The 16,556-nt window shown below is 39.7% G+C and overlaps 1 protein-coding gene across 3 annotated transcripts in view; it reads right to left on the reverse strand.

The window, feature by feature from the left end:
• The window catches only part of DSE (dermatan sulfate epimerase), a 34,864-nt gene that overhangs the window by 12,141 nt on the left and 6,167 nt on the right, over positions 1–16,556 (reverse strand). For 2 of the 3 annotated variants that reach the window (XM_059468671.1, XM_059468673.1), the window contains exon 3: positions 9,257–9,725. In XM_059468671.1, the coding sequence (XP_059324654.1) occupies positions 9,257–9,672 (416 nt within the window). In that variant the 5' untranslated portion in view covers positions 9,673–9,725. Of the gene's footprint in view, positions 1–9,256; positions 9,726–16,556 lie in introns of those variants that run through there. The other variant, XM_059468674.1, reaches the window with a different exon arrangement.

A 16,556-nucleotide genomic window follows, 5' to 3' on the forward strand; every position in this document is an offset into this window, starting at 1 on the left:
TTTCTAACAGAGTACCACATCAAATTCTACAGTGTAAGAGCATATAATAGTCTCAATGGTACTGCTTCTGACAAAAGAGAAAGCAGCCTTCTACATGGGAGGTGATAAACTGAGAAGTTATAACTGCATTTAGGCTCCTGATCTCTTCAGGAAAGAAATAAAAACAAAACAAAACAAAACAAAACAAAACAAAACAAAACAAACCCCCAGCCTTTCTGTGTAAAAACCTTTATGTTAGGCACCCTTATCATAAATACTGACACAGTTACCCAGCTTGGGTTAGACAAGCAATTTTGTCATAACACCCCTGAAATTGCACTTCTGTAGTTAAGTCTTGTATAAAATTTCACAGAGGAGATTCACACAAGTAATAGGGAAAATTAAACATAATGATTTAAAGATCTTAATTTCTAAATACATAAAACCACAGTCAACATCTGTTCTTAAGGTGAAGCTCTTTTGAAGAAACAGCTCTTCAGCTGCTACAAATCAGTGCTACTCCCCTTAACTTAGTTTCAAGGGAACCAAGCAATGTACACCAAACGTGGAAAATTATTCACAAGAAGAATGATCAAGTAGCAAACATTACATGGATTTGTATTTAAATGATGCTCTCATTTTTCAAATGCATCTCCCAGTGTCACACTTGGTAAACAGCCTGACTGATAAACTGGGGAAAGCACAGAGCCAGAGGCATGCACTGAATGCAAGTGAATAAAGTGTTTTCAGGGCTAACTAATAATTACTAAGAAAAGTGGTATGTATTTATACTAAGATAGATAAAAACAAGCCCACACTTTGCCCTGTACAACAAGTTATTTTCTAAGCTACTCAAGACTAAAACTGAACATCAGAGAGTATGAACTTCAGCTTCACAGTTAACTGTGTCTGACGACAGCAAGTAACCTCTACCTCAAGGCTGCATTAGCCTTTAAAGGCATCAGATCTTAGAAAAGCAAAAAAACAAATCCAAAGTAAATAAAAATAATCTATAATGGGTTCTTTTATACAGAACAGCTACTTAGTTGCAGACATATGAAATTTGAGCAAAGGCAACTGTTTAAAAATTCTAAAATATATTTTAAATTCTAAAAGATAAAGGCACCCCTACAGTACCTTTTTGCACTTATATACCTGCATTTGGAAGAGGTGCCTATCTGGAAACTTGAGAAGGTTATGAAAGAGGAAAAAGTGCTGAACAGGTTTGCTACCTCATGATCAAACTCCATAAACATCCAAAGCCATATGCATTGTTCTGCACAAAAATCTGCTGTCTGGACAAATCCTGTGAATAGCACAGGATAAATACATGCCTGGGGTGTTCTTTACATTTGTGTTCATCTGTATCCTATAAAATATGGTTGTTACATTTAGAGTTTGATATGAATCCTCCATGAAGAAATTGGAGAAATAAAGAGATCATGGATAAGGTTGCAATTACGGATAAGTAGTATGGTTTTTCTACATGTGTTGAGAATTTTAGCATGCTGCAATGTGGTTTATCTGTTTTAAATTTGCCACCTTCTGCAATGAACAATGAATATGAAGAGGGGGATTAAGACCCTGTTTTCCACTGATCAATTGATGGCACTGCATTTCTTCTATGTATACACAGCACCTTCATTAAATGCAATTCCAAACTCTAAATAAGCATACCATTTGCATAAAATTTTGGATGGAAAGTAAAAATCACTATCACCAACAAAGCCAAGATCACTACAACCTCTCTATTTCTTGACAACATTCCTGATGCTAATACTGCCTCTTCTCTCAGTAGAAATGTGTTTCTTTATTTTCTCACTATTCACTACCAAATAACTACTTCCTTACTGAAAGCAGGGTCACCTGGGTTGGGGCAGTCCCAGACATGAGTACAGACTGGGAGAAGAATTCACTGAGAACAGCCCTAAAAGGTGGATTTTGGGGTTCAGGTGGATGAAAAGCTGGACATGACCCAGTGATGTGCACCTGTAGCCCAGGAAGCCAGTTGTTCTGAGCTCAGCAAAAGCAGCATGGCCAGCCAGCAGGGGAGGGCCTTTGCTCCTCCACTCTACCCTGGTGAGACCCCACCTGCAGTGATGCAAACTGCTCTGGAGTCCTCAACAAAAGAAGGACATGGACCTGCTGGAGCAAGTCCAGAGGAAGCCAGAATGATGCTCAGATGGCTGGAGCACTTCTCCTATGCAGACAGGCTGAGAGAGATGGGGTTGTTCAGCCTGGAAGTCTCCAGGGAGACACTACAGAAACCTTCTAGTTCCTAAAGGGGGACACAGGAAAAAGAGGGGTTTTGCATAGGCAGATAATAAGACATAGGGGAAAGGTTTTAAACTAAAAAAAGGAGATTTAGAGTTACAAAGAAACTCTTGACTGTGAGGGTGGTGAGGCACTGGCACAGGTTGCCCAGACAAGTTGTGGATGCCCCAAATCTGGAAGTGCTCAAGTAAGTGCTTGGCTGGATGGGGCTTTCAACAACATTGTCTGGTCCAAGCTGTCCCTGTCCAGAGCAGGGGTTTTGGAACTGGAGGATCTCTAATGTCCCTTCCAATTCAAACAATTCTGTTTCTACAATTCTATTAGCATTTCGCTCAGAAATACAAGCCAAGAGGGAAAAACCACTATATGGCCAGTTCAAGGCAGGATTTAAATCAAACTCTGTTGCTCAAGTGAGTTCCTGGATCATGACCTGTGGGATGTTTAGATTCATCTTTCCTTCACTGTGTATCCAGTTCTTAAAAACAAACTGAAGTAAATAGGAAAATAACCCTCTTTAATCTGAGATACAGAATACCCTTCCAAGCAGTGTGAGATTGGATTTTTGGCCTCTAGGTCAACAACTAACATGGTATCAGTGCATGCAAAATGAAGAATTAAGCACATCCTGACACACGCATTACACAAGTAATTCACATCCTGAATTTTAATGCTCCAAACTTTCCCATGACAAATCACTGCAGAGTAACTCCTGGAGGAGGAGCTTGAAGGAAGGATGCCAGTACTTGCTCCTCAGTACTGAAATTCTCAATCTCACTAGGTGCATGCACAGGAAACCAGTGCGAACTCTCTCCTAATGGCTTAGAAGTGAAAATTAGTTCTAAGACAGCCCTGTAGTGCATTTTGATGCCATCTACCTCAGATATTGGTAACCAGCTGTGAGAATGGTTGAGTTTAATGCACACAAGATGTCAAGTGTGGATGCAAACGAGGCATGCAATGGGGCCAAGTGAACTCTTGATCGCTTGTGCAGTTGTACAGTCTTCCCAATGCCACAGGCAATGCCTTGGTACTCTTCCTATTGTCCTGACCCACTTCTGAGGGTCTATCCTGACCTATTCCCTATCAAGAGGGAGAACACCTTTCAAGGGGAATGAGACTACCAACATTTATTTTATACACCAGACCAAATCTTAAATATTTTTCTTACAAAGTCTCCAAAACAAAGTCATTTTTTTGATCAAGTGGAATATTTTCTTAATAAATGGAGCAATACTCCACAATTGTCATTTTGGGGAGAAAAAAGAAGACACTGAAAAAAACCCAACCTCTCAGCTTTTACCCTTCCCACATTTTTCTGGTTGGCTGCCAAAGCAAAAACCCCATTATCTGCCCAACCTTAGTGCTTGGTCCTTTGCAAAAACAAAGAAGTTAAAAAACATACTTGAAAAACTGATGATTTATGTTTCTGGTGTCTAAGGTAAAACAGGTTTGCTTCTCTCTTTATCAGTCATGTTTCAGCAGCAGCCAATCTCACATGCTTGTGTTCATTGCAGCACAGTTGACACAAAGAAAGGCAAAGGAGTGGTTAAATGTAAAAGGCTACATTCATGTCAGTATGGGGAAAAAAAGCAGCATATAGACAGACATTTTAAGAGCTTACTATAAAAATAGAGTTGCACTGCTTAGGTGCTATGGGGAGGAAAGTAAACTTTAGCTCCTTAAAAATCTTAATCTACTTTTTAACCTCTTTCCCTCTGTTTCCTCATAGGTCTATGATCATCATTCTGATGCTTCTAAAGCTTCTTTCAGATCTTATCTAATTTTTGGCTTTGATCACAAGAGAGTCCTTCACTCAAAGGACTTGCCTTTATGATGCTTCTGTGTTGACACATTAATAAACTAGAACTGACTCTGTTTCATTTTTTCTCAGTGTCATGTTAAGCAGACATAGAAATTTAATTACGTTATTTTTTTAGGAGATTGCCTCTAGCTCTTGTTTTAGCAAATTTTTATACCAGTCATGCCACAAAGTGAGCTCCCAGTAGCTCCCACTGAATGTCAGCACCAATTTATCTTCTATACCAATTTAGATATTAACGGAGCTCTCCAAAATCCAGCTAGCCATTTAATTTCACATACATGCACAATTTCTATTTTTAAACACTACATATGTAGAAGATAAAAACAGCATAAGAGTTTGATATTTCACTTACTAATATAATGTATATTCCAGATATCAAATTCATCCTCCTACCCTCTCTTTTCTTTCTTTTTCCTCTTTGTAGGAGACAGTGTATCAGCATCCTCCAAGCTTCTTTTATACTAACTTTTATTCCACAGTCTTACAAAGCCCCCCTAAGTTTTCTTTGAATGTGATTGCTAGTTGATTACTGGGAGTCAAACAGATGCTATAAATTTCTGGTGAAAGCACGGACACTTGCTTTATTGCACCTTGGCATATATGAATTCATTTTAGTTAAATCATTATCCACATGTTTAATTATTTACACATATATATTTTTACCTTGCAATCTGTATTGTTCAACATCAAGCACTATCTGGATACTAACAGCAAGGGTCCCAGATGATGCTCCAATACTTTTTAATAAGCAGCGACTAACAGAAGGCTACATGATTGCTAGTTTATAAGAAAGCAGCAGAAAGGTCACAGATTTGTTATTCCAAAGCCTCCTGTTAGTTTCTCCTTAGTTGCTGCTATTGCCCTGGAATGTCTGCATGTGCTTGACAGTAATTATCTGCCCCGTGAAACCCACAGAATCGCTGTTAAATCCCACACCTTACTACACATTGGTAACATACTTGTCTTTAAAAGTGGGGCATCAACTGTGTGCAAAAACACCCAAAAACAAACCCACAGAAATTTATTTCTGGCCATTGCAAATGGGAACCTCTCTCTTGCTACAAGAAGGGTGCAGAATTTGTGAACTCCCAAGGCGTTTGTTTGTAAGGTGGGCTTAGTAAAGAAGAGAGCTTTTGGCTGCTTTGTCCAAGCCAGAGAGTCTGACTGAAGTGTTATTTCTGCACGATGTGTGACTCTGATTACATCATTCCGCTCAGCACGGGGACGGGACGAGCCAGCGGCATATGGAAAGAATCACGAGCACAGATCTCCTTGGCCAGAACGCCCTTCTGGTGGGGAGTGCTCTAGGGGCCACTCGGAGATAAAATGCCAGAAAACACACCAATATCCTCTGTTCCCTCTAGAAAAAGGAAATACGGTTGAAATATAAGGACAAACTTCCCATAAGGTTTTAGACAGTATCTAGATATCCAATCCATGGAAAACCAAGGGAGTTTATTAAATACCAGCTTTTAGTTTTTACAGGCAAAACCAATAATGTTCGTCTATTTCAACTAAAATATTAATGCACGCTTGTTTGCTGTTGCTAGTCTCCACAACAGTGTTGTTCCCAGATTATTTTGGGTGATTGTTATAGTTAGCTGTTACCCAGTGCCCCTCTGTTTATTTTAAAATGTAAACCTACTCCAGGATGTAGCCATTAGGGATGCTCTGCTAATGAGCAGCATGCCTGTCCACATGGCTTGTTATGACAAACGGCTCAACCTCTGTTAGTTGACACAAATGGGAACTCAGCTATGGGTGTACTTTATTATGTGACATAAAATGACTACGTTAATAGATGAGAAAGAACCAGAGTTCTTAATTACATGCCCCTTCCATGTATATATCAATTACCAGTAGACTTCCTCATAATTGTATCGTGGGATATTTGGACTATTGAGGATTCCACCAATGTAAAGAAGAAATTTAAAATGTCAGTCTCCTTAATCTCCTAGCATTCTGAAACAAATAACCAGTGACATTTAAAACCATATTTCTTTTATTCAACTACTGCATATGCTAAAAACATATACTTTTGTTTTCTGGTAAGGCTTAGATTTTACTCAACATTGCCACAAAAAATAGAGAAAACTTATTAAGATGATTTTTTTTTTAATTCTAAAGCAATTTTAGAGTCAATGCCATGACAGCAGAAGTCAAAAGAAATCCAGATTATACTGCTGAAGGAATTAATCTGCCAATGCCAGATTTAACTTCCCAACATGTTGATGAATCTGTCAGTGACAAAAAAGATATTTTTCCAGAAATTTTGCATGTCAGTCTTGGCACCTACATTAATGAGGAGGTCTAAGGAGAGGCCCATTTTACTTACCTTATGGATACCTCTTTGGAAAAGCCCTCTTTCCTGATGAAATAAAATGTTATGGCAGAGGACCCTCCTAACATGCAAGGCTCCAAAGTCAGGCAACACCAAGACCCCTCCTTCTTTTCACCCTCCTGATCAGAAGACATGTGCCCTCAAATTATTTAATAAGGACAATAATCATAATATATCATCCAGAATGGTATTTTCCCAAAGTCTGAGGAAAACTAAACATGCCTAGACAGACTGGACAAAAAATTCCACCACTCTGACACTGCCAGAACAGCTCGTATAACAGCCATAACTCGTATTTATCATGTTTATTCTCCTAGTCTTATCCTAAGTGGAGAAGTACGTGCAGTAACATTTTCTGGTACTTTTAAATTGAGTTTCTTAGGAAAAACAGATTTACATAATCTGTCTGCCCAGTCCTTCAGCCTCTGAATCCAGCCTATTTGAGCAAAGCCAGACAGTGCAGTACAGCCTCAGAGATGTCACATTCCTACTTTTCTGAAAACCATTGTTGGACAAGGGAGAAAGATCTGTATTACTGCCACCACTGATGGGGCTACAGTATAAACTCCATGCTGACAGCATTCAGACATAAGTTCTCAGGGGGAAAACAAAAATGGAAACCAGATCCATGTTTCTGCCACAGCACTTGAAGAGCTGGCCAGCTGGAGGTTATACAAAGGCCAGCTTAGCCCAGCTCTATTGCCTATGTTTAAAATTTCCTCCTGCACTTTCACTACTACTGAGCATATTGCAGCCACTTCTTTTGCCAAACAGAGAACCCTGATTAAACCTTGATTGATTTCTGAATGGGATGTCTACACCAGAAGGGAAAGATGGGAAAAGCATAGTTTCTCTTTCAACAAGGTAATGCAAGATACTTGCTTGAGAAAAAACAGTACTTGGAGGCAAGTAAATAACATCAAAGCCAAGTGGAAATGGGATATCTGCTTGGTTCTGATTGGTATCTGGTCTGCTGGGACAAGGGAGAGCATTATAACAAAGGACAGAACAACCACAATTAATCCAGGGCAGGAATCACAGGACATAAGGAACTTAAATAACGTTGAGACAGAGAGCAAGATGTAGGAAACTGAAAAAAAAAGACACAAACAAGTCCTCCTACTCAAAATAATGCTTCCCCCTCTTTCTTATTTCATTAAAACAGATGGCCATGTAACTACAGCCTTCCCAAAACACGTTAAGAAAGTGTGTGAACAATGAAACTAAGGAGGAAGGTGTTGACTTTGGAGCAGCCTGTCTCCTGTTGGAGATGGTCACATATCCTTGGATTCACCCCTGTAAGCTATATCCCTCTGTCAGTATGCCAAGAGAAAGTGTCTCCACACTGTCTCCAGAGCTAAGACCAAAGCTTTGTATTGCTATGCTTCAGTGGAAGATTTTGGAAATTACCACCACTGTTGAGACAATATTTTCCTTCCTAAATCCCATGTCCTGTCTTCTGTGACATGCAAGCAATATATGGACAGTATGTCCCTGCTGTCTCCCATCACTTCTTTTGCTCTAGCTCATGTATTTCTGTGGCATTCACCATTTTAATCCTTATTGCAGGGGAACCCAAACACTATCATGGCTTTTCAATAATGTCTATCAGGAGGATATAGATCCCAAATTCTAGCTCAAATCCAGCATTATTCCAGTGATGGCCCATGGAATGATAACATTTATAGGATACTACTAGTTGGTTACCAGAGGGTAAGGAATAGTAGTTTGAGCAATGAACACTGCTTGAACAGCTGATGCTTCTCCTCCTGTGCTGACTTGAATCTTGACTTGCACTTCTGCCGAGCTGCTGTCACCACAGAGCTGTAGGAGAGCAGCTATGACAGAAGGGAGCCGTGCCCCATCCAGCCCTATCTCGCTGCCCTGGGCAGTTGCCTCCCTCTTGGCAAAGCCCACATTCCCATCCTCTGACCTATCCACAGTGACAGCAATCCTGGACCATAGTCTGCAAGGCGTACCAAGTGGCAGCTGCTGCAGGGATGTAGGGGAAATGCATCTGCCTGAGCAAAAAGAGGAGATAAATTGCAGGTGGGTATGAAAAGCAGGAGACCTTCGGGTCTCAACTCTAGAATCACTCCTATATAGTGAGAACATTAACTTCTGTTCCCATAGAAAGAGTGTGGCACAAAGAAGACAGAGCAACTTGTAGGGATGACAACTCAAATCCAAGTGAAGTTAACCCAGAAGTGGTCATCAAAATACCAGTTACTCAGGCATTTCCAGTAATCAGATAGACAATGATCATGTCCTAGTATATCTTAAGGAGAGGCCCAAGAACCATGCAGCCAAACGAAGCTGCCAGCCTGAACTAAAGCTCAGATGGATGTTAGAGCAGACTGCAGAAGCCCAAGAGTGTAATTTTTACCTAGACCAAATGATACCTTTTTCATAGGTCCCCCTTTCCTATATTCTTCCTAAGGAAGAACTAGTACCCAAAAGATATGTATGGAGCTGGAGGAAAAAAAAAATTTCGAAGTAACACTTTTAGCACTTCTTGCTACAAAACAGATGTGAAACTCTTCCTTCTGATTTAGAGTGGGTTTAGATTACTTTTCTTTTTTACTGCAAACAGGGTGCTGCATAAAGAATCATGTTCCTTTCAGCATCAACTTTCAAGAAGAGAAGTCCAGTGACGGTGAAAAGCTGCATGTCACTGCTGGTCCCGATGAGGTTAAATGCATTCAGCAAGTTAGTCACTGTTAAAATGAATATTAGTACAACTGATATAATTTAAGTAATTCACTTATACACTCACTCCTCCAAGTGTAAGCAGTTTATACAGTAAGAACAACTTTAAAAAAAAAAAGACAAAAATCTACCAACTAGGCTGAGCCGCCATCCTCTCCATGTAATCCTTAGCCATGTTGATGGCCTCCATGTTTTCAGGGAAGAGCACACAGAACATTGCCAGGGCCCCGAGGTTGTTGCCATAAATTTCGTTCCAGCGAGCGCTGAACTCCTTTGGGTCCCAGGGAGGAAGGTACTCCAGGGGATTTGAAAGCATGGTTTGCACTGCTTCGATCAGCCGAGCCGCAATGTGCTGGTGCGTGCTGCTGGCCTGGAGCCGCAGGGTCTCCACATCCCCCTTGGAGAAGTAGAGCATGGGATAGCTGTCATAGTTGGCGTTGACAAAAGGAACCATCGTGGCTTGGTCCTCCCTGGCGCCGCAGGCAAAGGCGAAGCAAACCGCGTGTATGAAAAACACACTTGGGGCTCCCCGTGTGTGAGTCCTCATTGTGGCATCAGATCTCCAGGTCTCAATGGCAGCCAAACCATCTTTGAAATGTCCTGTGGTAGATGGACATGGAAAAACGAGTTAGAAAATGAATCTGTGAGAATCTGTGAGATGCTACCATTCAGGAAATATGATTCTACCTAAAGAACCCCATGTATTCTCCAGGTGACTTTCAAATCATATCTACTTGAGTATGTCAGACGAAACATCTAAACAGCAATTCACCCAAAAGAAACAACACTATGAAGAAAGCCCCCTCCTTCCCACACCTTGCCCTCTGGTAGCTGATACCAGCCGAAGGGACACAACAACAGCTCTTGTACTCGAGATCTGAAATAATTGCAACGGTGCCTAATAGGAAGCAGTGCTGACTGCACTGGCAAGGGGAGTAGGGCGGGAAGGAAGGAGGAAGGGAGAGAGCCAGGAAGCTGGTGGCAGCCAGGCCTGAGTGCTGCCTTGGCTGATGTTAGCAGCTGGAGAGAGGGGAAGATGAGGAATGCTGGAGGTTTGCGCCGGGGTCACTTTATACAGGGCTCAAGGCCTCCGGTTCTGACACGTCCTCATTTTAAAAAAAGAAAAGAAAAGAGCAAGCCAGGAGTCAAAAAGGGAAACAGTAAGTGGTAGAGTCTTAGAAAAACAGCTGAAATACTTTGCCTTCTGGGCATTTAGGGGTTTGCATTATTAGTATTTTTTTCCAAAGGGCTTTCCATTTTACATGTGGAGATTTATTGCCAGTTACCAAGAAGGCTGAACATTGTATTAAAATGCATATTCTTCTATGTACATTATTTCTTGAAATGCACTCAAATGAGAAATCTAGGCAGAGGCAAATGCAATTTAAACATAGTAAGTTACTTTGTAGAAATTACCAACTATCTGGCCTAAAGTCACAGATAAAACATGGCCAAGATCCCCCTGAGGAAAGCCAGCAAATTCCTAGAATTCTTACGAGGGAAAAGGTTATGGAAAGCAGGCTCAAGTGAGACAGTTTTATGTAAATAATGAACAGTAGTTTTCAATTATTAAAAGGAGAAATAGAAGGAAAGAAAACCTAAAAACAGATACTTTTTATTTTCTCCCATGGAAAACCAGCTTCATAGGATTCAGTCATAAAACTTGTAGGAAGTTGAAGTACAAAGCAACCTTTTACTTCTCCCCACAGTCCCTATTCCATAGCCAAAATTTTCTAATAGAAGCTGAGACTGCTAAAACCTTAGAGACCCACATCCTGTTTCAACAAAGTCATTTATATGAGAAAACTTTGACAGACAAGGACCCTTCATGACTACTGGGTGCCCTCTAGATTTTTGTGCTCAGATCCTAAAATTAATTTGTGAGCAAATCTCTTTGGCCATGAAATACATAATTTCTTGTGAATTTGTACCTACAAATAAACTGTACCCTGTAACTGCTTAAATTTATCTATTACAGTGAGCAGCATAATTGCTTAAACAGTGTAAGGGAAGATGACATTTTCATAGTATTTTAATGCATTTTGCAAGTACATTTTCCCCTGTTTTGGAAGTAAACCAGTTGCTACAGGACACATTATCACAGGCTGGTTTATTTGGTAACACTTCTACTATATCTACAGAGTCTCTCACCACATACACACATACAAAAAGACACATGCACCACAGTTTATCCAGACCTACTCAAAACTACTTGTATTCTTCTCTATGCTGAAGGAAACTATACAACAATATATTTTGAGAGGAAGGAGGTAAAGCAATACATTATGGTTGAAACATGATGTAATTTTTATAATTGATGAAAAAATTGCTTTGTCATAATAATAAAAAAATCCACTACAGTTTTTTTTTAAAGCCTCTGTGATCCTTAGAACTGTGGGCAGAGGAAAGAACCTAAAAAATACCTCAAAAAAAGCCAAAAATGCCTGTAGCTTTTTCTGTGTTAACCATTTATTGAAAAAACCTTCCTGGTTCACACAAGCAGAAAAAAACCCCAGCTAGCAGTAAGGACTTCAGGCATTCTTTGCTTTGGTTTGATTTCTCTAAGTGTTCTGCACATCAGGGACAATTAAGAACATACATAAATTTAGGGATGGTTTTAAGAACTCCCTAAATTAAATTATTTCTGACCAACAATTAGGGAATATACAGTAAAGTTTCCCAGAACTCCTTTGCAAATGTGAACACACATTTCCCAGCATTACACCATCATCAAACACATCCAGTGTTGCCAAAAAGTCATAGTCTGTACTCTGAGGTATTCAATAGCCTCCCACATTTTCACCCTTTATTCATGTGCACATTTCACTGAGAAAGTAAACCTTTTTTTTACCTTTACACCACTACACCACATTCTTTAGGCTAACAACAGAATAACTGAAAATGAACCTATCGTGTATTCAGAGTCACAATCTGGAAGAAAGTCAATAGGCAGTGGCAAAAGCAGGAACACAAAATCATTTGTTCTTGGTTAAATTATACTGGCACCCTTCCTATAATATGAAGACTTACTCTCAGCAGCCACAGCTCACTAAGGACAGTGAGCCCTGTCCCATAACCTTGCAGGGCTCAGCCTGGTGTGACTGAAGGATGGCAGGAAGCAGCTGGAAGGGAGTGCACCTTCCTTTCCATGCAAATCTCTGAGCCTTGGTTATCAGCATAGCTTAGGTAGAGCTGGATCTGCGCAGGTAACTGTCCCCATAAGCTCCAGCTTACCAGTTGTGAGTGAACTTGTTACAATTTTTTTGTACTTTGCCTGATGCACAGGGCTTGAAAGAATAGGAGTCTGGGCCTTCTGATCATTTAATGTGCACTCACAATACCATTTTTTAAAGCTAAAGGAATTTCTTACTCTCATATTACACTGCATCATTACCAGTCACATCTTCCAAGAAAAACTTCACCAAGCAACTCAACCTTTTCTGAAAACGAGGGGGTTTTATTCCTTGAGGAAACCATGATCTGACAAAGCATTAAAAATTAAAAGGAGAATGAAGGATGCTTGTCCATGAAAGAAAATCATATTATACAGTATGCTTTGAAAGTGTTGTCATTTAGTTCTAGATCGAAAGGGTATTTTGCATGCTTTCAACTCTACTGCCAGCAGAAACAAACAGTAAAAACCATCAATTATTCCAGAAAAAAACACCCAACAGAGATTAAATCTTAACAATTTTAGTTCTCCCCTGCATCAACCGGTAGATGTTCAGCTGTAGGAAAAGAAAAAAAAGTATTGTGAAACTGAAACCACTAACTAAACTAAACATTAGTTTACGCAGATAACTTCACCAAATAAAACTATTTAAAAGAAAAGAGAGGCCCATTTACTCCTGCCACACAAGCACAGAAACATCACTCCATCAGTGAGAGCAGAGGAGTAAAAGAGGGGCAGAGGAGGAGGGAGAGGAAATGATGGCACTGTTAGGATCACCAGCTTGCACAGCTGTCCTTGAAGCAATCTGACCTTCTTGTGGGTGATTAAAAATTAGAAACAGGTAAGGAACCATGTTTTTCTGTAGTATCAGTTCTGAAGAGCCACTCTGCTTTGTAGCTGCTTTTACCTGGGACCAAACTTGTGACACTTCTTAAAAAGCAAAAGTTGCAGGTGTCTCTGCTGGCATCTCCCATGCTAGCCATAACCCATCTCTGACATGGGCACCTTGTCAACATTTACAGGCAGGAACAAAAAAGGTGGAATTTCAGGTGACTAAAACTTCCACGAAACTGAGGCATTACAACACCACAGATTACTCAGGTTTCTGAATAAAAGATCTTCCCAAAGCCCAGAACTGGGACATGAACACATCAGACTCTTTGTCTTCTTTTGGGAAGCTACTATTTTCCACAAAGGCTACAGTTCTCATTATGGTTACCTGAGATACCTGAGAAACAAATGTTTGCCTAAGAAATGTGTTCAAATATTTAAAGGAAAATCTTTTTGACCATACCGACGAAAATCAAATCTTCAGGTTCAGTGCCCAAACTTTTACCTTAGTAAATGACCTCTGAGTCAGCATGGATGTAAATTTCATCATTTCTTTGCACTTCATAAATTATTGACAGTGAAAATGAACTTTTTTTACTCCATTTTTTTCAATGCTTGTAATATTATAACATGCAGTTTCATTGTAAACAACAGTGTCATTATACTTTTGTTACAAATTGCATCACAAGAACTGGTATTAAAACTAAAATAAGCAATTTTAGAACCCAGTGCTAAAACAGGTGAGAAGGTCATAGGTATTTCAACAAGAAATGGTCAATCACCAGAAACGCATTATGTCCTATCAAAACTATGAAATTATTGGATAACATTGCAATGAGAGGTGTGTGGAATATTGTTCCATTAAGTGGAGAGGGATGTGCAACTACCAAAATGTAACACAAGAAGCAGTAGGTTAGATCACAGCAGAGAAAAGCAAACTTCTGTAAGATCTCTTTTTTTTTTTTTTGCACTTGGTCCAAATATCTGAAATATCTTTTCACACACATTGCAATTGACTTTGTTGCTGATGAGAGATGCAGAATCTATAACATGGAATATATCAGTTGGAATTTTTGGTAACATTATATAATGCTAGAATTCTAAAATCATGCCAGTTACACCAACTGAAGAGCTGTTTTGTTCAACAAAGTCAGTTTCACCACCAATCTAAATATTTTGTAAACATATTTAAGAATGGGAGAGCAATTTAGTCTTCTAACTGAATGCAATGACATTCTGGTACTAAAGAATGCAGGATAAGTCCACGAAAACAGAGAGCTGAAAGGGTCAATGGAGACTAATTCCCATATATATACTGCCACTTGGTTCCAGAGAACCATATCCAATGCAGCATAATTAGGCGCATGATGGGGCAGAGCCAATAAAACTATAAACTTATCTTTGGGCTGTAATGATCACAATCAATCTGTTGACTGAAGTCCCATGCTGGATAGCTTCCACATCAACAAGCGGTACTGTTGGGACCCTTCCAAAGCAGGACACCAGGGTGGGAAACTCCTGTGGAGAGCGTGGTTCAAGCGTGGCTTAAAGAAAGAGGCCATGAAGGTATACAGCTGAGGGGAAAGTAAAAGGCAGCTGTAAAGCAGCAGTTCCCAGGCTTGATTTTGTAAATAACTAGGTTCTCAGGCACCTTTTCTATAAACAGCAGGATTCTCAGACAGTCTTCTCATAACAGTCCTTGGCTGCTCTGGGAACAGATATGAAGGTTTTGAGAACTCTTCATATCACAGTGAGAACACTCATTTTGGTTTCAATAAACAACCACGGGTATTGTGGACAAAAGGAGGGGTTAGAGTTTTCTCTGTAGCCTATCGTGAGCTCAGATTTTGCAATATGCATGAAGTTAATTAACACTATTATAAAGGGTGACTGATTTGATCAATAAATCGGAGTCGATGCTGATCAACAAAGATGGGTCGTCTCCCTTCGCTTTCAACAAACTCCCATGTCCCAAGAGAGAGGAGCAGCCAGGAGTCCTTCACCCACCTTTTGACTGGTGAGCTAAAACCAGTGACTTTATGGCTCTCCAATAAAAACACTGGAAAGGTGTAAAAATCACTGCTTAAAACTTGAAAAACACCTACTACAACCTTAACCACCAGGGGACATGACTTCATTTCTTCCTCTGGTTTTTTCACTATGAAAAACATGCTGCAATTATATAATTTCAAAGGTATTTCAAAACTTAAATACAGAAATCCCAAAAATAATTCAGAATTACATCTGCCATAAATAAAGCACAGATCAGGTACCCAGGTGTTAGTACTGCACTTGTTCTGAAATGATTAGAAATACCTTGAAAGAAGTTTCTATCAGCTTTTATGTCTGACTAACAGCTGTGCTATGAAAATCCCAATGGCAACCAGAAACAGCCAGTTCCTACAGGGATTATCAGTATATGCCATCTTGTCAGCAGTCAAGATTTAAACTTGTGTCTGTCCTTTGATCTAACACAAAATAAAATGGATCTGTGTAGAGCAGGACACAGCTGTGTCAGACCATAATTCCAGGAGAATGGAGGGTTGCATTCATTCTCCACCATGCTACAGGTAAGACAGCAACTGCAAAATATTTTTATAAGTTCACAGTAGGATCTGTAAGACATCTGTGATGGAAGTTTCATGTGTTCATTCCTTCCAGGTAAAAGCTTATTTGTCTATTTTATCACAGTATATATAAATGATATAAATTAACAGAGCATGCACACATACACACATAATCTTCTCTCTGCCTCAAGAGAAAACATGATTTAAATAGTCTGCATGTCCAAACCATAATCTGGGAATTTAGAATTTCCTTCTATTTTACAATTTATCCTCCTGTATAAAATGCTTTCTCATTTTTTGGTTGCACTAATATGACTATTCCTAACCCTTACCAGGATCTTTTATTCCATATCTCACTCTGTAGAATGAGTAAAGAAGTAATTTTGACATCTAGAATCCTGCAGATGATCATTCCCAACCAGTGCAGACATGCCTGTAAAGGCATCCACATTCAGTGAATGAAAGCCCAATCACTTTTACCACTGAAGGCTTAAAACTATAAGCTACCAGAGAAAAATTCCTTCTAGAACACCAGCACTGTATCCTGTGCTGACATAATTTTAAAAGGCCATTTCAATAATTAAAATTAGGCTTTGTTTTTTACTTTAGAAGTGTTTTCACAGATGTTAACACTATAGGAAGGCAGTTTGAGAATTTTCATTTAGGCCAAGAGGATATACTCCCTACCTTTGCTCCATTAATGTCCCAGAAGCCAAGCAAACCACTCATCCACGTGTTACACTATTACAGCACGTGGGGCACCTCTGGGGTGTAGGGCTATGACAGTAAGAGGCACTTCGGAAACACAGCACAAAGGCTCCTGCACAGTCTGGGTGGTGAAACAATATTCCTTTGGCAAGG

This window comes from Ammospiza nelsoni, chromosome 3 (genome assembly GCF_027579445.1).
Source record: "Ammospiza nelsoni isolate bAmmNel1 chromosome 3, bAmmNel1.pri, whole genome shotgun sequence".
Lineage (NCBI taxonomy): Eukaryota > Metazoa > Chordata > Aves > Passeriformes > Passerellidae > Ammospiza > Ammospiza nelsoni.